The sequence below is a fragment of the Plectropomus leopardus genome, chromosome 4 (assembly GCF_008729295.1).
Source record: "Plectropomus leopardus isolate mb chromosome 4, YSFRI_Pleo_2.0, whole genome shotgun sequence".
In the NCBI taxonomy this organism is placed as follows: domain Eukaryota; kingdom Metazoa; phylum Chordata; class Actinopteri; order Perciformes; family Serranidae; genus Plectropomus; species Plectropomus leopardus.
The window spans coordinates 25462324-25484631 of NC_056466.1; the positions used below are offsets into that span (position 1 = coordinate 25462324).

General features: G+C 39.2%; 1 protein-coding gene across 2 annotated transcripts in view; it reads left to right on the plus strand.

Annotated features, from left to right (window-relative positions):
• The first annotated feature begins 740 nt into the window (after positions 1 to 740).
• The window catches only part of tusc3 (tumor suppressor candidate 3), an 83033-nt gene continuing 61465 nt past the window's right edge, over positions 741 to 22308 (plus strand). For both annotated transcript variants that reach the window (XM_042485169.1, XM_042485170.1), the window contains exon 1: positions 741 to 862. In XM_042485169.1, coding sequence (XP_042341103.1) covers positions 758 to 862 — 105 coding nt within the window. In that variant the 5' untranslated portion in view covers positions 741 to 757. The remainder of the gene's footprint in view (positions 863 to 22308) is intronic.

Genomic DNA, 22308 nt, shown 5'->3' on the forward strand with positions numbered 1-22308 from the left:
CACAAATTTCCAATGGGGAAATTTAAAGAAGGAAGTAAACTACAGATGACAGTATGTGCATTGAAATAATAACACACACACACACACACACACACACACACACACAAATATATATAATATAATTCTTACTCCAAAAACTGCAGAGCTTTGGAAAGCCATAAAACCCTGGTTGATAAATAGGTTTAGTCAACCTGCAACCTGATTATGCGAGTTTGAATGATTTTAGCACTTTTAATGCAGCCTATAACCTATCTGTGAAATTACTTGTTTTGGTGGAGGCAATGCCTAATTTTATTTTATTTTATTTGATGGTTTATTTATCAAAATCAGTTTAATTAATCATCAATGACAAAACCCTTTTTTCTTTTAATAGATGTCCATTGTCTTTTATTTTTTCTTGTCATCCTGCTACTGCATAAATCAGAATTTATATGCACTGTTCAGATCAGGCTGCCATGTTAAGTGTTAAGTTATATAGGTATATAAACAGTGTATTACAATTAAAATAAGTCTAATTACCAGGCCATACTTAATGTAATTAGTAAATAATTTTACTAATAGATACCTCCGGGAAAGTTGAAATGATAAACATCTCGTGATGTAAATCTAAAGTAGTGTGTTAATAAATCTGTCAGTTTAAAAAAACAACTACAAGACCCAGAAGCCTCCGCGCTTTATACCTCTTTCCGTTGATTGGTTGACTCAACATCCAATCACTTATCGGAGACGTGTCTCGCAGTCAGAGCATCCTTCCGTCATGGCGTCTGTTTGGGCTAAATCCTCCGTTCACCTGCCGGTCCTGTCTGTTTTCTGCCTCTTGCTGCTATGTCTGCCACCCGGGGGAGGACAAAAGAAGAAGGAGGTAATGCCGCACCCGCTTAGATAACAATTTCAGCGAGTACTGTTGTGCTGTTTCATGAAATGAGTGTTCAGGTTGGGTTTGCAGTTGTACGTTAAGCTAGCAGCATAGTGAGGGTATACAGGAAGTTGTGTCGGAGCGACGCTCTGGTTATCTACTCTTTGGAGCGTATAAACATCACACCTTTGATATAAATTGTATAAACACACTAGTTAGAGGTTGTCTTTTTACATTTTGGGGTGGAGTTTTTCTTGTGTGTTAGCTTTCTGCATAATACGTCAAGCGTGCAGTGCTTGTCATAGCAAGCTAAAGTAGCTAGCCAATGTGTAGTGTGCAATAACATACATAAAGTTCATTTTGTTTGGGGACACCACTAAAATACCCTACGTGTTTCCATTGACATATAAATAACATTTTCGCTTTACTGACGCTAATACATATACATTTCTGCATTGTTGCCAACAATTATTTTATTTTGAAATCCGTAAGTGCAGGAAGTGCTATGTTACTTCTCGAGGGCTTGACGTGCTTTTAGACGATGCTGGCAATAATCTCACAGTAACCACACTAGATAGCTTTATGCTAGCTGCATTCGACTGTTGTATTGCACAGGAACAGCACATAACCACTGCTGGTGGACGAGACCTATGTGTTGTTATTTCTCTGAAGTGAGAGTCGTTATCTTTCACTTGAAGGGGAAGTGAGGCGGAAGCTCGTGTCTGCTTTGCATGAGCTGACATTTGTCACTGTGCTGCACGAGCGGCCAGCTAACATACCGTGTCTGTTAACCTGCTTTGTGATGAATCTACTTATAAACATGGCGTTGGTTATCTCAGTATGTTGCTCTTTTATATTACCGTAGTATAGCGCACACATATGTTTCATATTGATGATAGGTTGGCTTCTAGATGTTTTACAGCAACATGAGTGTAAAATGTTGTATTTAAAGCCTAAAAGACAATGAAACCCTGACAGTGGAAGTCCAATTGTGCAACCTATGATTGTTGAGCAGGGTTCTGTATGAATTTTCCTCAAATTTATGCATGTGGTCATGCAAGCTTTTATATTGAAATCAATCCCACTATTTTCTCAAGGTAATACCTTGTGTATGTTTATAGGATGACATAAAGCAGTGTCTATGTTTGTTTAGTTATGTGCTAAGCTTATGCTTTTAGTGATATTTTTCTAAAAACAAAACAAAAGAAACAAACAAAAAAATCATTACCATTACACTTTTATCACCTAGAGTTATGATAGATACTAATCGGTTGACCTTGGGAATTGTCGTCTGAAAATATTCAGTTCCACTTATTAGCTTTTCTGGTGTTTTCAACCATCTCATGTAGACTGTGATATTTGTTTGTCAGACTATATTATTTATGGCCTCTGTCCAATTTCACCACAGTCAAGCTCACCCGCAGGGCACTTTTCTCACACTAAACAGCTTACACATTAAGTCACAGGTTTTATCTGTTTGACTTTCATTTTGTGCCTTTGCTGGCATCTAACATGAGCACCATTTGTGACTTTTACACAGTCAAAAGTAAAAATAAATCAGTTTTCGTCCTCATTATAGATTGGGAATAAAGTCCAAACTGTGGGGCACCTCTTTCACATGGCTCCTGCCAGCACAATTGCTAGGGATTCAGACCAAAAAACAGCCCTCTGATAAAGCAACGCAGGGGACTGTGTTGATGATATATGCAGTTTTGTTGCCGATGAGAAAATGAATTACCCCAGGAAGTCCAGTTGGTGTTACAAAATAATGTGCGTAAAGGCTCATCAGGCTCCAAAACATTGCACAGTATTTTGCAGAATTTTATAACTCTGGGAAGTTATCAGAACTAAACCAAGTCACAGCACTGTTGTAGTATTACTGTTGCACCACATCACCTGCACCTTCCCTGCCGATTGCTTAGCATATGAATAGAAAATTGATTGAGGGGACAAACAGCGGAATTAATAAACGATGGAATGCATGGACAAATACATGATGAGTGAACACATAGTTGAATGAATGAATAAAGAATTGAACATGTCCACAAATGGCTGAAGAAAGAGCTGATGTAATGGAAGAATAAACTGATGAATAAATGGACAGATTAACTACTGAAAACACATTTGAATAAGAGAAAGATTGAATTAATAATTGAGACTGACATATTTGCCCCCCAGTTCGCTGTAAACACTTCATTTCTTTCTGTTGCTAATGTTGATGTCTTGCAAGGTGTATGTATAATGAATGTGCCACGACCACTGGAGTGAAGCTGTGTCAAATTGTGCACACATTTACAACTAATTGTAAAGTTAACATAAGACTAATATGACCTCATCTTATTCATTTTCTCAAGACTGTGTGAGCTATAGAGACAGTATGAATGATAATATGAGCCATGATTCATTTGAATCACTTTAGTTATGAAGATGCAACATGTTTAGGGGAGACCGGGGATGGTTGGCCCTCTTTTCACTCTCTGTTTTATTTCAGATTTATGTTTGAATGTTCTAACCAGCAGGAAATGAAAATAAATGTATTTTAATGTACAAATCTATTTTCTAAAATTAGGTGATTTGCGATTTAAGTCATGTTGTGCATTTGTGCCAGCAAGCCCCATCAGGAGGTTGCTTGGAACATTTTATGGGATTGGTTGGCCCAAGGGCCAGTTGATTAATCTAACTACAAATTTCTTGATTAATATAAGGATTGTCAATCGGTTAATATTATAATTAATTTAAACAAAAATAGTGCCTTGTTAATATTCACACTATTTTAAATGATGTTCTCTAAAAGGTAGAGTAGTAAAAGTTTAGTATAATTTAATTTAGTCTTTTTTCCACGTTACTGCTGTGTTATCATATTAATGATAACATTTGTTATTATTATAGACCCTATTTGTCAGATGCCTGATCAGAAAAATTGTGGACCTCAAACTCAAAAGCATTGCTGTGACACATACATTCATTTAATCACTGTATGTTACAGCAGCCCTTTCCCTGAACTGGAGAATATTTCATCACTTCAGTAATGTGCAGTTAAGATAATAACAGGCAAATGTATTTTTGCATCAGTGTGGGGGTTAGGAAAAGTACTGAAATTATACAGACTGTTACAAACATCACAGACTGTAACAGCGTTGTTTAGCATACATTTAAGCCGTTTCATTGCTCATGCATGGCTGTTAAACTAAACAGAAAACAAAAAATGGCCAAATAATAACGTTGGATACACAGTGGCACATTAGTGGCGGTGCAGAAAGTTTAAGTAACTACTACAAACAGAGACACGTTCCATGTGTTGATAATCCTCATGTATCATGCCTGGGTGCGGACAAACAGTTAACATGACTGTGCTGTCTGCTCCGTCTGGACCTGGACCTGGATAGTTTTGCTTTGTGCAGAGCAGGTGTGCTCCTGTGTACGTCGATGAATCACCCCAGCTGTAGTTGGCACAATGTTAAAATGATATAGTTACAAAAAATTAAGCAACCAATAGAAACAATCTTGACATTTAATTTAAATAAGAACCGGAAAACATAAAAATTTAATTGAATATCGGCCCATTTCAAAAACAGATTTTAATCTTTCAAAATATCCATCAAAATGCAGTTACAGTTACAACTCATAATTTTATGCCAACCAACCCCCAAATCGGTGTGCCAGCCAACGCGCCTTACTTTCGACCCAGCTTTGTAGTGAAATTATGCCAGCCAGCTTTCATACCTCATCACAGACTTTGAAATCCTATATCAAAATGTAGCTGATTCCTTTGTCTATAAACCAGAAGTTGCACTTTTCCTATGTCTTGTTTATAGCACTCTTAGTGCAGAACACATTTTTACTTTTGATACTATAAAACTAAAAAAATGTACCCTCACCAAAAAGTTTTTGACTTTCAGATGTTTAAACACAGTAGATGAGGGCAAGTCTAAAAAGCAAACATTATGATGTCACATTTTGTTTCTGTGACCTTCAAAAGATGACAAAATATGAATGCCAACCAAACCTGGTCTCTGCTATACTGCATATACAGTAACTAATCTGACAAGCTGGGGGAAAAATGGTGCATTATTTTTACAGATGAAGATAATCTCTTTGTTCCATTACTTCACAAACCTTTGAGTGTACTTTAAGACATATTCTTAGTGCGGTATTTGTTTGCGTTTCAACATTGGAGAAAAACTCATCATCAGTTCCTCATTCATTTGAGCAGCATTCTGTCTGTGTGGATGGATAAAACCAAATTATAATATCTTTAGTAGTTGCAATTAAGAGTTGAAAACTTTTACAGTTATTAACGAATATCCCCTATTTTTAACTATTTTACCCAGGGACAGTCTGCTGACGACAGTGCTTATTTTCAGAAATGCCTTGATTCACATTCACAAAATTACACAAGGGAGCTGCCCATTATAGCCACAGTCTGCTGTTAGGCATTGACCGGCTGAAGGACACCTCTGCATTATCTAATGAGCGACAGAGAGAGACCATTTCTCAATCACTTACCTCGCTGAAATGTATCTGGATATTATTAGTTTGCTTCTCTTACCATTGACATTGCTTCTACCTTAAAACCATTGACTTCAGTATTTTGTCCACAAACATTTACCTTTGGTCCGTCCCGTCTGAAAGATCTGAGTGTGACTAGCAGACAGTAGATAGCCACGTGTGCTACACTAGCACGCATGGACGCGCACGCGTACTCACGGACACACACACACACGCACACACAGACACAGACACAGACACAGACACAGACAGAAAAACTTACAATGAGCCACAGGAGAGATATTGAGGGGTTATAATGTGAGAAATGTTCTTTCCCAGTTGCCTGCCTGGGGCCAAGGCAGAGGAGGTGGAGGAAGATTTTCTTTAGCATGAAATGGACAAAATGGTGAAGCAGCTTTTTGTATTCATCCTACCAACTTCTAGTCTCCCTCACTTCATCTCGCCGAGGCCACCACAAGCTTCAGCTCAAAACTGTAGGGCTGGTAAAGGGCTAAATGTTATATTGATTAGGGCTGTCCTGAAACACTCACTCTGCAGCAAAATTTGGGGACCAAAACATCCGAGCTGCACTACACAGAGAAAAAAGACTGCTTGACTTGAAGCTATCTCAGTCAACTGAGGGTCTCCCACTGATGATTTGAGTCTCTGGCTTTCAAGGGGCAGCACTATGTTAATTCATATTTTTTTGTCATACCCAAAAATCAAATGGCACCAGGCCACTGCTGGGAATCTAGTGAAGTCTAACAAAGATATAGAGTAAAGACACAAAAGTAAAAACACACCACTATTAGTCTTATACAGGAAAAACAGGAGATAAAAAAAATTGATTTAGCAACTTGGCATTAACAGTGGGAAGAAGGAATATAGACTTCATTACAACTCTAAAGGCATGGTCGGAGGGGGTGGATCAGAAGCACTGATGTTTCTATCTTTAAAGAGCAGAAATGTAGGAAAGAAAACTCTCAACAACAGATATTACACAGGACGTGCGTAAAGCTTGAGTCATACTCTGAAGCTACACACTACTGTAGGTAACGGACTTCAAAAATGTAACAACACGTTGGGTCTCAGCCAGCTCATGAATGACACAACTTGATGGTGACTGCACGGAAGGTCTCATGTCTGATTCGTGTACGATAACTGTTTAGTGTCGCTGTGGATACATACATGGATACCTCAACGGGGGAATCTGTAAATCAAAACCCGCATCGTAGTTATGTGGAGACTCATCTTAACCCTGCACATTAAGCATAATCTGACTTGCATATCTTTTCCTTGTCTGCATGAAATCTCATCTTTGGCAAATCATTTGACTGACAGCGAGGTTCAGTTGAGGATGGGCACAGGTGCACTTTAGCTCTGTATAGAGGGCACAGTATGCTGGCTTGGTAATCTTGCTGCATAACTTTGCAGTGAAATTTTACATCAGGACAGTACAGCAAAACTCTTTGCAGCAAAGATGTGGTGCATCATACCAATGGAAAAAAGTATTACTGTCAGGACCAAACCCCTGAGCACTGATAGCGGCAGTTTTTGGACATTTTTTTTCATATGCCCTAGAAAGCATAATGTTGAAGAAAGCACAGGACATTTTCCTTATTTTCCTAATCGGTACAAGGTACAGGTGGGTGGATAGATAAAGATAAAAACAGAGTCTGGTTAGAAAAAGGAGAAGTTAAGGGAAAAGTTGAATTGACTGAGATTGTGTCAGACATAGGGGAAAAAATAAATACAATAAGTTTTAAGAAAATTAAATAAAAAATAAGTTAGGGCAGTGCAATTGCGGACCCCTGCCCTTAAAAAAATCCTGCTATATGCCCTTCAGGGAGTGGAAGAAATAGTCATGGAGGGAGAGAGAATATTTATATCCCTTCAATACTCCCTCGTTCATCACCCCAGCTCTGCTAGATATTATATCTAGCTTGTGTTGTGTTTCTGTCTTTAGGCTGACTACAGCACAAAGAAAGGACCAATGTAAGCACTTCCTATACCTAGGCCTATGGAGTCAGGGGAGGTAAAGAGAGAGAAAAAGTCCAGGGCAGCAGGTCTGAGGCAAGGAGAATTATACATCTGGAGAGTTATATATCTACAGAGATAGAGATTTTAAAGTAGTGGGCTTGCTACCACACCCAGGGACCAGTCTAATAAGTGGATCGGAATAATAAGAGCCTGCTACCTGCACACAGAGACGCAATAAACTGCCGGGTAGGCCCTTCAGGGCATAACCCAAGCCACTTGCTGAGTTTAGACTGGGGCTTGTGAAGCTAAACACTGTGTAAGCACTATTGGCTCTTGGTTTTCTCTGACCAGCTCATCAGAGAATAAACCGTAGCTGACAATTTACATGGCCTTTGCACATGGATTTTGTAGTATACCTGTGCTGTGTTAGAAAAGATGGTCCTCCCACTTATTTTTTGCTATTAATTCAAAAGTTTTAAACATGTTGAAATTATCTATTTTATCAGATTAATTTTTTTCCAAAGTAGAAAATAATGACTTACTGTGGGACAAAACAATTATTTGGAGAAAAACATGTGTGTTAGGATACGTGGTGTAACTGGTGCCATATTGTTTGCACATGCACATCCATGTTATCTTCTCCACAACATCTTTTAATTAAGAATTTTAAGTAACTTCCATAATTCAAAACTCCTTTAAATTATTATAGAGTAGTTGAGTACTTGCAAAAATAAACAAACAAATAAACAAACAATAAAGATTCAAATAGCCTGTTAAACTTTCTGTTGCTGTTACATCGGTGAGATGCCGCACTGGAGGCCCGTCTCTAGTGTTTGGGGCTGCTCTCCTCCCACTCAGTTCAACTTCTACACGCTTACCATGAGCTCATACAGCAGCAGCTAACAATCGAAACAGAGCTATTTAAAGTTCCCAACCAATCACACCGAAAGGGCTCAACTCTGTTGTTAAACTTGTAAATAATAACCATAAGGTAATGTTAGCCTAAAAGTTAGCTCTGTCACTGTGTTTGTGTGTATGGGCGGACTCTCAGCAGCTGGACCTAAGTGCAGAGCTCACACTCCTGCAGCTATAGTTCTTCTAGTATGTCATAGTAGCACCAAATGAAGCAATATGCTGCTCCAAAATAAAACTAGAGAAGTCATGTTCACAAGTGGGAGGTTGGGTTTGGTTTACACTATATGTTGAACAAATGCAGACATCCAAATGAAGTACTCGAGTACTCAAGCCCTTTCTTACTGACACCATATATTTGTCCCTGGTCTCTTGTTCTTGGGATAGCCTATTTTAGCATATGCTTATTTGATGTCATGGGAGTGCTGTTTATAGGATGTATTTTCATCAGAGGTAAGTACGGTAACCTCATGGCTAGCTTTTGAGTTTTAACATTCACAAATAGCTCACATAAGCTTAAGTTTGCACCATGTTTGTATTTAGACTAATCCTCTGAGACTGGAGCTAACATAGTATGACTGTTGATCATGCACTAAGTTATACTAACTGCATGATCACCAAACACTCCACTTTAATGTGATTTTAAACAACCAGGCTATCAATGAGTACCTGTTATCATACTGTGTGGGAACCATGGATTGCAGTTTCAATATTGTTCCATGCTGTGTTGGTGCTTTTGTCAGGACGTGGAGTTTGGAGGGAGGAAGTTGTTGACAGTGTGTGGCTGCTTGAGGTGTGAGTGCATGTTAGTTACAGTCATCTGTCCGATGCCAGACACCATACTGGGTTTGATCTAGGCTTAGTGCTACCAAATAGCACTATCTGGGATTGTCTTTCTGTCTACTGCACTCCAGCAGTTTCCACTGTCAATGTTCTCACAGAGATGACAAATTCCCCCTTCATTGCTTGTTTTCCTGTTTTTTCTTTTTCCGCCTACTTTATCACAGTCTTATTTGAAATTTCTTGTTATGGTTTTTTCTTTTTTTCCCAAATTGGTTTTTCCTTTTGGTTTTCCTCTTTTGTGCATGTCAATGTTCAGTCTTGGTTGATTCCCACCGTCCCTTTTTCCTCATGAAAATAAATGCGAATGATTCAGGGGTTCAAGAGAGATGAATATTGTATCCAACCCCCACTCCCTTGTGTGTTGCCAATACAGCCCAAACTGCCGCTATAGTGGTGCCATATTTTGCGCAGTGAAATGTTTCAGTGTTCTCCCAGTGAATTCAGGGGTGATTTGTTTGGATCTCGCTCATTAGCCGTAGTCATCTGAATTATTGATGCAGTAGTGTCAGGCCTGCTTTCGCAATGACTGATGGCCTGTGTTCCCAAGTCATTTTCCTCCTCTGTTATCCCCCCACCCCCCCCAACACTTTTATAACAAATTTTCTGAGTGGCAGAAGGATTTCCATCTCTCGCTTTCCGTCCCCCTGTCCACCCTCCTGTGTCACCTCCCCTGCATTTTTTTCCCTTCTCTGCACTCCTTTGACATTTCAATAATTATGTCATATCATGGAAGGATTTCTCTTTTTTTCTTTTACCTAGTTCCCTACTCTATCAGGGACCTTTCCTTGTTCTCTTTTCTTTCTTTATTTCCTCCCTTTTCTCCTCTCTCCTAACTCTAGCCATTTTCTTGACATTTTGGAGGCTATTTTTTGGGCCAGCCCTATTAAATCTGAGAGGAGTGCAGGGTGTTTCCCTGTTGTTATGAACATTGGGCTCTAAATGCCATTCATCAGAGGTGTAGGCACTTGCTTCTTCTGAAATGTGTTTCTCTCTTTTGCGTAGTTAGCCATTGAGTCAGACCTTCACATACTCAGATATTCAGTTACTTACTCAATAAACCATTCAGTTACGCTATTCAATAAATGATTCATTCACTCGATTAACCACTATTGACGCTGTCTCTATATCACTGTGATAATATCCCTCAGTGTCAGTGTACAGTTTTCTTAGTCATTTGTATATTTGTTAGCAACTGTTGACAAGTAATTAATCTGGTCGCTCACTGTTTTTGTCACAATTTTTTCAATTCAATCGCACTTCTATCATGCTCTTTATTTTTCCTTTTATGTTAATCTACTCTGGCAATGTGCCACCACACACTTGCAGACTCTTTTTTGGTTAGCATTAAGCTCTCCTCTGTAGTACCCAGCTTGATTACCAGTACCAAGATGTAACTATGATCTACAGTGAGGGTCTATCAAAATGCGATGCAATTTCTGATGGTCATATGCTGCATGCTGCCACCAGTGTGCACAACTGATTCAACAAAATGTTTCAATAAACAATAAACTAAAATAGTAATTTAAGCCTATTTAAGCAACCAAATTTTGGTAATATCATCAATGCAAAATATTTTAACCCTCACATGACCCACAACTGTCTTGAGTTGTCAAATCACGTTCACCTGTGCAGGTAAAGTGGGGATCCTTCTAATTTCTACTAGCCATCTCATATTAGTGATGGGCAGACTGAATCTCTTCACAGTATTGGTTCCTTTGAGTTGACACGTGTAAATGTATTGACTGTTCAACCAATATGATTTCCATTATTGTACATGCATGATTAAAAGGTAGTGCAGCCCACCTTAAAAAAACTTCCCTTTAATGCATTAACAATCATCATGTATAAAATTGCATTATTAAAGACAAAATACTCATTTTAATGCATTGGTTCAATAAAATACAGCACATCATATTTGTAGTCAATGCACCATTGGCCTTGGCCCGCGGAGGTGTCGACTTGTGTTCGATGTAAACCGGTCCTTGCTTGTTCATTCAGTGCTGCTACCCTGCGTAACAGTAATAACAACAACTTTATGATTAAAGTTGAGTATCCATGAGCCCACGGACATTCGAGAGACTGACCAGGAACATACCAGACACTAACAACAGTCATTCAAAAAGATTTGTTTGTTCATTTTCGCCGACACAGTCTCATTTGTCATGAACATGTCATAAGTCTCTCAGTCAGTCATTAAATCACTCATTGACTTCTGTGTGACTGAATTAAATCATTCCAAAATCTCAGTGTTGTCTGACAGTTGTATCAGGACAGCAAATGTGGAGATAGTAATTTCTTTTGGGTTTTGGACAATCTGTTTAACAGCTAATGGCTAGAATACCTCTTGTCTGATCTTTCATCCCTGCCTCATTTCATCACCCTTATCTCCAGAAGGAAATGTTGTCATAACAGTAAGCTCTCTCTGCTTTGCCACCCCTTCTGTTTATCTTTCTTTTGTCTGTCATTTCTCTCTTCTTATCCCATTCCAGTTTCCATTTTCTTTCTTTATCCCTCAACTTTACCCCTTCGTCCTCCATGCCTCTACTCCCTTCCCTCTTCACTCCTCTCTGCTCTCTCTCCTCCTAACCCCCCCCCCCCCCCCCCCCCAACACACACACACACACACAGTGACAGACCTAGCTGTATAGCTGATATGAGGTGGCATATTATCCCACTGTGTGTGTGTGTCTGAGAGTGTGTGTCTGTCTGGCTTGTGGCTGATAAGACGTCTCACTCTTATCCTCCCAGACAGACCTGTGTCGCTGTGACGGTTCACAGGCCACACAAAAACTCACATACATACACACAGCTTCCCACAGAGACGCATGCATACAGACACACGCGTTAATATGCACATACATACACAGTCTTGCACTCGTTTATTAGATTGAAAGTCATATAGTGGAGCTGTGTGTACATGTTGCCTGTCACAGATATCTGATGATTCTGTCTTATTAAACCCCTTAGTCTTTCTGCTTCACTGGCAGAAAGCCTGTTAACACTCTGCACAGAGCTGAAGACAGTGAATGTGAGTGTCAGTGTGTGTGTGTGTGTGTGTGTGTGTGTGTGTGTGTGGGTGCGTGCATGCCTGCGTGTTCCTTTGTGTTTCCCTGCATTGTAGAGAGGCTGTCTTAAGATGGCCTTATTGAAAACACTTGTCATGAGAGGGTAAGTACAGACGAGAAAAGGGGGAGAGAGAAAGTGAGAGAAGATTTCCTTTACTCAGAGTTTTGATAGCCCTGTTTGACTCATGGACAGTGGCTACAGTGATTCCTTGTTAGGTAAGCTGCACCTAGAAATATTCAAACTGGTTATGAATTATTGAATTATGTTAACATAACATTTTGAAAGCATTTATTTGTCCAGAAAATGTTAAGTAAACACCGTGGTCTCTCTGGCTCATCACCGGCTTCTTATTCGCTCAGTCAAACACAGTAACAACTGGGAGATGCTGGACCACAGAGCGGTATTATAAATGCAGCTGGAGGAGGGTATGGTGTGGTTGTTGTGAAGGGCTGGCAACTGTACCTCTAGGCTTGGTTGTTTACTAAGGTATACAAATTTTTGCAAAAGTGAAAGTCCTGAAGAAAAAAGTCAGAAAAGTGCTCGTCCAACTCTGCCTGATTACCTTGAGATGTATTTGGAATTGCAACTCTAAGGTTGCCTGTCTAACTGACAAGTTATTTATAGCCCAGAAATAAGTCAATAAGCACACATATGTGTGCACGCACACACACACACACACACACACACACACACACACACACACACACACACACACACACACACACACACACAGAGCAACATGATGAACTGAAGCAGTTTAGCATAAAGCTGTAGTCAGGATAAATGCTAAATGCCATTTTATGTCAGACCTGGTCTTTTTCTCTCTCCCTCTCAATTTCTCACTTTCACTCCCACTCTTTTCTTAATGCCTGTTTTGTCTTTACTGTTTTGGCTCTTTTGGAAAGTGTCTTGGTGTCACTGGCGTTATAGTAACCACAACGGACAGTATAGCATTAGTATTTATTTTGCAAAGGACATATTTGATTTTGTATACATTTTTTAACCTAGGTTGCATGTAAAACATGTCATATTCATTATTATTTGACACATTTTATCCTACCTTAACAGGTGTGCATGATTTTCTCCCTAAGACAGTCCTGACAATAGCCAAAATCATCTTTGGTATCACTGCAAACTTCTGCATAATCAACAGATAAACGTCAGGCACATACTCACATCATCACCTCAGTAAGGATGCTTAAAGTATCAAATGGGGAGGCAAAGTTGTTTTTAACACCTCCAACAAGCCCATCATCACTTCACTCATCATCCAGCGGAGGAGTGGGGGATGTTAAGTAATGAAAGGAAGTGAATCATTCTGTGTTGATGTACAGTTGATCAAACAAATGGATGACTGATTTTAGACATTTCTAATCTTGTGCTTTGGGAATGTCATTTCACATCAAACAAGTGAAATCCAAGTGTATATGATCTGGCATTTGTCATCAATTGAGTCATTAAAAAGGGGGCTCCCACACCATGCAGACAGTTTTAAGAAAAATCACACATAATTAGCCTGGAAGTAGCCCTCTTGCATTTTCCTTCTATTTCTCTCTTAACTTTCTTTTACTTCAGGCATATTCTCAGCAGTCTTTTGGGCTACGCTGTCGTCTTAGAGCCGGAAAGAATACACATTTTGGATATAGAGTGTGGTTATGTAAAATCATTGCTAAATGTGTTTAAATTGAGATTTTTAGTTGACAAGCCTCCAGCTGGAATGCAGTATAAGCCTAGCCTGATTTTTCCTGTGGTTAGAAATAAACAAGGAGAGTAAGTGAAGTCTCTTTGAACTATGGCTGACAGATCATGTCTTTAATGAGGAGCTTGATTTGTGGTGATTGTTGCACCCATTGTTTCAACTGAGCAACTGGTGGTCACTCCCCTTTCCAGCTGTTCAGATTATTGACCAGCCAATTAGTCTCACCAGTCGAGCTCAGAGCACGATATGATTAGTGCAACTAGCTCACCGTTTCCCTTGTGAGACTGACACCACTTTGCTGTTGGCAGTAAGACAGCTGTAGCTTGCCGGGCTAGAAGAAGTTACATTACTGTCATCACAGCCTGTAAGCCTGCATTCAGAGTGCTTGGACAGGGAGGTAGAGCTTTAATGCATGCATTTCTTTCCAGGCAATAAAGCAAGAAAGGTTCTGGACAGCAGCCTTTCTGTAGTCGCTTTATTGCTGGCTCATTCTGGGATGAACTCTTTAGTCAGTGTGCCAGCCCATTCAGGTCTAAATGCTTATCAAACTAAGGTTGTGATAAAATGCCAGTGTCTAGTGGTCATTATGCAAGATGTTTGCAGGATGTTGTTTAGTGGGTTTTCTCAGCTCTCAGGTTTACAAAATGTTTGAACAGAAATCTTAACAAGCAATCAATAGAGATATCCCTCACATGGCAGCATTCATATCCTCTACGCTCAATTTATTACTCAAAGAAAATGTATGCTTGACAGGCCTACTGTCACAAAATGCATACCACTTATATTTTTTAGCAGCACGTAGCTAAGGTAATATTCCATCTATGTGAGTAATAAGTGTTTCTTCTTGGTATTGAAATTAGTAATACTTTCTCTGTGTGTAGGAAAGAAAAACTTAGCTCTGTGAGTCATTGAACTAATCTAGCACTTCGTGTTAGACCAAAAGACGTGGCCACCAAATATTAGTTTGCATGCGAGTAGAATAAATTGTACCATATATTAAATAGAATTTATTCATGCATTCACATATGCTATGAACATTTTTAAGACATAAAGCTTTAGAGAGACACACACAAAAAAGAAAGACACATACTAGACTATGTGAAACAGAAATACTGCCCAAACGTTAAGTAAGATTAGCCTATTATTCATGGTACTTGTCAAAAAGCACATTTTGATCTTGCACTTATGAACAAAACTCTGTAGTTTTTATAGCAGCTGTCCTCAAGTTGTCCTTTTAAACCTAATGTTGTAACATAATTTTTTCATAAGAAATGGCTTATCCCACAAACTGCACTCTGCTCATACTTGTAGGCAGCATATTAATCTGGGTTGAATTTCTATTTTAAGTTTACCCATGTGAGTAATAAGCATTTCCTTTGCACAATAAAGTAAGGTACTGTATACGTCTGATATTTTTGGAGATTCTGCTCAGAAGTGCATTCAAAAGCTGCAATTCTTTAGTGTGTAATAGGTCTAGTGAGACTGAATGCTCACCTAAGCAGAAGCAAATAATAAATGTGAATTGCTTATAACCCTAATTAGGAGCGCATTAAGCTCACAGTTATTAGGCACTAATGCTAGTGTTAGCTTCCAAAGGCTAATGAGGTAGCATACAAGGCCAATTGCACTTGTATTTCTATACTTATATGTGCATTGTGGGCTTGTCGATGACCATTGGAAATGATTACTGCAGGCAGATTGGCACAGTCTTTATGCCAGACAGGTGCACAAAGCTAAAAGACATGGAGAGCGAGGAGTGAAAATGGAGGGTTCAGAGCTAAAGGTCACACACACACACACAGCACACCTGGGAAGCAGAAAAGAGGAAGGCAACTGACCTGGTAGTCAAACAGGCTCTCACTTTCATGACCTTTACTCAACCCAAACCCCTCCCTTGTTTTTTTTTTTTTTTTAACACCAATTTTATTGTTGTTACATTAGTGTGGCAGTCAGTCCAACCTCTGCACCTGGAAACAAGGATGTGACCATATAAAGACTTTTTCAAATGTGTTTATTATTAGACAGTGCTCCCCAGCAGTTAGGCAAGGATGATTGTTTAAAATGAAAAGTGATAGAATTAGTATTGTGTTTGCTTTTGTGATGAAAAATATTTTTACAGGGTAAGCCTCTAATATGTGAAACAGTCTTACGTTTGGATACCTGTGGCATTGTAAGCAAGGGATGATAGGGCAAACGATATACCTAATCTGTGAGACAGATCTCGAAGTCTGATGTTTCCCCTAACATTTGTCATGTCCCCTTTTTTATCTAACAAGCTCACTCAAGGGTGTACCCTTGTATCATTCTGTGTCCCCTCTAAATTCTGGTATTTTTGTGGGTCCATAAATGCAGCACAGGTCAAACTCTTCTTTACTTCTTTTTCCCTCAGCACGGTTTATGGAATTTGAGTTGCGGGGTGGAAAATTCATCAGTTGATCCTAGCAGAGCTGATCAGATCAGATTAATGAGTGAGAGGAGTAGCTGCTGTAGAGGCGAGTAAAAGCAAACTGAGCTTCTATAATGAACAGCGGAATCTTAAGTGGCGGAATCTTGGGATCCCTAATGATTAAATCCTAACAATGACCATGGCTGGTGCAAAGCTTGCAAAGTAGTGACAGGACTTACAATATTTTTACTAACAAAAACCTAACTTAAGGTAAGAGTGAAAATTGACTCTGCTATCTGGTTATTCATAGAGATAAGTGGCTGGATGGTGAGGATTAGATGGGTACAAAGTTTAGCCCTCTAATTAAACTCAAACCTTATTGTGTGTCAATTTACTGCAGCTTTGAGGTAATGCTCACGTCAAAACTGTGCCGTTTTAACAAACTCCTATTAGTCTCTCTATCTTGTCTCCATCTCTCTGTTGTACACTTTAAGGGGGTCATATGCTAATGATATCCCTTAATTGATCAAAAACCTTTTAAACACACCCTTTCAGTTCTTCATACACACACACACTCGCACACACACAGCCTCATCGAAACACTGACATCCTTGACTGAAGTCCTTGAGTATATTTTTCTCTCTAATTTGATGTAAGATGGATTAAAAAGGATGTGGCTGCATATCAAGCTGTGCTTCTTTTTTTCCTTTTTCTCTGCAGTGCTTAATTAAACCCTGAGACCACCCACAGTTGACCCATGCTCCCAAAATCAGCAAGCTGAATGCAAAATTCTATAAAACTCTTTATGCCTGAATGCTTTGCTCACATAACATAAATACATGCATACATAAATACACAAAACATAAATGTCTGAAGCTGAATACTTAATGCAGGCAAATGAACACTTTGCAGACTCAACCACGGTGAAGGTGCGACCCCAAACATACAGGGCCTTGAATTTTTGTAAGCACTCAAGTCGATAAAAGTTGTTTTTTTACTTTATTCAGAGTAGCAGAGGAGTGAGCTGAAGTACAGATATTAAGGCAGGAAAGACTTGATGGAAACTTGTTCCCTACATTGTGATGAATTAGCCATGTTTTGGTGAGATGAAGGAGCTCTCATAATGGCTTTGTATTCTTTCAGATTCAAGAGAATAGCTCTCTGCTGCAACCAACACATCTCCAGGGCTCCATATATGTCCTCTTTTTTTTTTTAAGATCCACATTAGTTTTCCAATTGGTCCTTCCTTTTACTAAGGGCACAGACAGAGAATATTGACTATGCTTTCGGTGCTTTCAAAAGTGTTAGAACTGGGTATCATTTAAAAAAACTATGATACCAATTAGGGATGTGCGATATGGCTTCTAAATTATTATCTCAATATTTTAAGGCTATATCGCGATACACTATATATCAAAATATTTTTCAATGTCATTTAAACTAATGCTAACTAAAAAATAAATAAAAAAATATTGAGTGAACTGCTTTTAAAATAAAGTTAAAGTATCTACTGTCATATAATGAAGTTGAATGCACTGCCGTTATAAGGACATTTAATAGAATACAGTTATAAGGGAGTTAAAGTACATTTATAATGATATTTTGTATTTTTATAATTAAATAAGCCAAAGTGGGACCCATTATGCTTTTATTTTGAAGGACTTTGATTTTGAAGGATGGAGCTAGGAATGGGTATCGTTTGTATTTTATTGTTACAGATACCGGTACTGCTTATCGGTAAGCAGCTTAGGGCAGCTTAAACTTTATGCTCAGCATACTGATCAGCACTTATCAAGCAAACCTAAACTAACTTCACTCCACTGAAGTCTGAATCTGAAGAGCTGTCTTTCAGGACAAACTTGGCAGCAGCCCTTTGACATTGTGCTGTTTTTCTTGTGTCATCTTCCCTCGTTTGTCTGCTTTACTAACACTACTACGAGCAGAGCAGCGAGCCACGGCACAACAATAAACATGAGCTTTATCATCATGAGGGGCAGGTTGCCAGATATGTTAGAATCAAGTTAGAATTAATGAACGTTACCAAGTTTATAGTATATAATGAACATTACCAATAGCAGCGCCATTTGTAGCTTATCTGTACTTAAGTACCGACCCAATCACGTACCGGTACCAACTAATACCGACTCTTGGTATCCATCCCTAGACGGTGCATTTAATACCACGACCTTCTCTGGGTTTGAAGTCTACTAATCCAGTAAATGTGTATCCACAGCGACAGCCTTGTGCAGTAGAAACATGGCTTGCTCAAGGGTATCCAGGATTTTGCTGTATGAGACAGAAAGGCCACTCTTACTTTCCTACCATGCATGGATTTTTCTGCCTAGCCCCTCAAGGAACTTGAATTACTTTTTTAAATCCTGTGATGCACTTTTTTTTTATTAAATTTTTACCTGATGTTGACTGCTGTAAGCTTTCATAAAATCCCCCCAACAAATGTAAATCCTTGAAGAAACTAAATTACAGAGAAATTAGTTTTGCCCTGCATTTTACTATAGTCATGCACTCCCTTTATTACATGCTTTTGGCTACTAAGAAAGGAAAAGTTGAGGCACAATTTTGTTTGTTAGTTAGTTTGGGGATCATAGTGGTTCATACAGTTGTTGGTGCCAAAGCAAACATTCAGTATGTGACAACACTGAGGCTATAGACACACTTCACACCGTGTATTACGTTAATCAGCCCTCAATACAACAAGCATGAAGACCATGTGCATTGGTAACAATGTTTGAAATGCTAGTATGGTGTGGACTGATCTGGAGCTTGGAGCGAGGAAAAGACGTTGAAGTCTTAAACTGTCACACATTAATATCGTATTTGCCCAGGAGCCACTGGCGAAAACTAGCATCAACTCAGTTTTGACATGATTTCTTAAACCTGTTTGCCGCATAATCATGTTTTGCCGCACACAGTGTTACCAGCATAAATTGTAAAATCTCCAACCTGTAACAACAATATCAGCTGTATGTCAGTACTCTGTCACCATATTGTGCTCTTTTAATTTCTGTCTTTCTCTGTCTTGTCCATATCTTTATTTGTTAAAAAACTGCTGTTCCTTTTGTGTCTTTGTTTCTTTCTGTGATGCATTTTTTTTTTATTTCTCCCTCTCTTTCTCTACTTGTTACTTGCCCAGGCAATTTTTCATCTTTCTTTTCCTTCTTAGCCCCGTTTTCCTCCCATTTTGTTTTTGATTTACCTTCCTCTCCTCTCTCCATCCCCCTCATCTCTTGGCTTTATTGTGGGGAATACTATTGTGACCACATGCTCCCTGAGTGCTTGCATTGACTCACTATTGTTTTTTACGGCAGGACTGCCCCCTTGCCCTGTGTGTCCATCCCCAGTTTTTATTGGGATGCCTTTATAACAAAATCAAACTGCACTGATGCCCCATAACCCAATTGGAGCACTGTGCTTCCTCAGAGAAATGATATCTGCAAAGACAGGGAAAAGATAAATAAAGGGGAAAGAAGGAGAGGTCACGCAGAGTGAATAAACATTTACCCATGGTATTCTACTCCGAACTCTGTGACTGATAAATGCAAGTACATATTATGCTCACTAGATTGTTGATGATTCGAGCGACTGGGATCGCTGCTGTGGGTGTAGTTTGGTCACTCCATGAAGTGTTTGTCAGAATATTCTCCCATATGTTTCACTGGGAAAGGTGAATGAGCGATGCCCTTCCCTTCCTCCACAACAACTGTCTTGTTCAGACTTTACAGAAACTTTACTGGAAATAACCAGTAAAAACCTTTAAAAAATTCCAATAGTGAAGAAAAAATCAGCAATCTGCAATCAGATTTGGCTGTTGACTACAAATATTCAACTATTCTGTCCTTTTTTCCATATAGGTTCGAGTTTGGTATTATGTTCATGGTGACAGTGACATTTGCATAATACAATTAACTAGCCAAGTTATGTTGCATTTTAGGGGTGGGCTTAAATCGATTTTATCAATTAATTTGAATTTGTGGTTCCGGATGAATTTTTAAAATGCAAATCTTGATACCTCCCACAGACTTTGTTTGTGGACTTGATTGATTTGTATTATAATGTGATAAATGTCAGAGTTTAACCTAGCAACCCACACCCAAAGAATATTGCATTTATACCATTTTCACATTTTATCTCAGCATTACTGTAACTCTTATATCTTCTTATAACTGGCATTTAAACCATCTAAAAAAGTTAACTTGATGAAACTCGCAGACACCCCAAACCAACAAACACAAAAGACTTAGACAGGCGCCTGAGGGAAAGGAAATGACAGAAGATTTAAAATGTCACACCATGTGCCTGGGAGGTTTAGAGAGAAACTGTAATCTGTAAGGCATAAAAAAAAGGCAGACACATCTTTAGGTATTCTATAAGCATCACGGGAGGAGACACAACCGCTGGCGCTAATGGGTGAAAGATAAAAAATAAAATAAAATCAGCAGAGGGTGACGGAAGGGGAGACGCATGGACAATGGCAGAGGAAAAATGCATTTATTTCAAGTAATTGTTATTAGGCAGATAAGCTGACAAATCCCCACCCCAAACCCCTCCACCCACAAGTCATGATATTTCTGGGAATCGCAGATTATGGGCTGACAAATATGTTGATTTGATTCAATGGAGGTGAGAGATGGAAACAATAGCTCTGACAGGCAAACTGACTCAAACAGACACACTATCCAAATTTGTGATGGTATATGTGCTTACATCAGAGCATATTAACTGCTCTTTTCATCCCTTTCACTTTGTTGCCTCCAGTGTGTGTGTGTGTGTGTGTGTGTGTGTGTGTGGGTGTGGGTGTGGGTGTATGTGTGTGTGGTCTACTAGCAAACAAACAAATTGGGGCAAAAAGCATATTTGTATTGTGATTGTTAGTGTGGAAAGAACTACGTTGCTTATTCTGGTCCTTGTCTCACTTGTTCATCTTCATCACCGCTCTCTGTCATCTTCATTTCCCCTCTCGCTCTTGAACGTCTTCCGTCTCCATACATCTCTCATTTCCTCTTTTCTTCTGCTTCATTTGCTTTCCTTCTCTGATTCCTCAGATCCCTGTCATACAATATGTAAAACAGTTTATTCTTCTACCACTATGGCTCTTCCTTTGACCTCTGGGTTACCTTCTTCCCCTCTGCTTAAAATGTAATCCTTCCCATTTATTTCTGTAAAAAAAACACAAAACGCATCCAGATTCTGAGTAATGTTGCTTTTTTTTCCCCCTCTCATTTGTTCTGCCCTCCTGAGCTCCCTTTGTACATGTGCATATGACTGTGTGTGCACGTGTTTAAAGTGTTTTTAGTTTAACTCAACACAGAAAGTCGTCATAGAGACACTATGATTACCAGAAATTGATGTAATATATGTTTTTGTTGGTTTTTACAAAGGGCAATGTATTTCTGTGTGTGTGTGTGTGTGTGTGTGTGTGTGTGTGTGTGTGTGTGTGTGTGTGAAAGAGAGAGCAGCTGAGAGATAAGTCTTTGTTCCTTGTTATACGAAGCCAATTTCCAGTAATCCTCCTTTCAATAGGAGAATTGGAGGAAACTGTATAGGCGCGTAATGGCCAAAGCCAGGACCCATTCACTTACAATAGACCTCTGTTTGGGCTGTTCAGAGCAAAGGATTGTGGATTGAACAAACACTGTCAGCTTTTCATGAGGAAGGTTCGCAGATCAAACCTCTGGCTGGCTGGGGAAATCATGGCCATCCCCATCCAGTAACTACAAGGCACTTAAAGGTACCCCGTGGGCAGTGGTTTTCAACGCTAATGGCAGCCGTATTACAATAAGAAGGTCTCCAGTTCTTATTGTGTTATGTCACAGTTCATTTTTACAAACACCCTCGTCTGGGGGGGGGGGCAGCGTTAATCTCCCCTCCCCTTGTTGTGCCCTATCATGGGAGAGTGTAACATATAATGATCATGACATGAAACAATATCTTCTGAACTTTTCAGATGGCTCTCTAGGAAATGTTGATATAGTAAATGTCAGTTTCCTCTCCCGTGTGTTGGAGATGACAGAGCATTTCATCTTTTGTATTTTCTTTATACAGTCAGCAGAAGAAAAAATG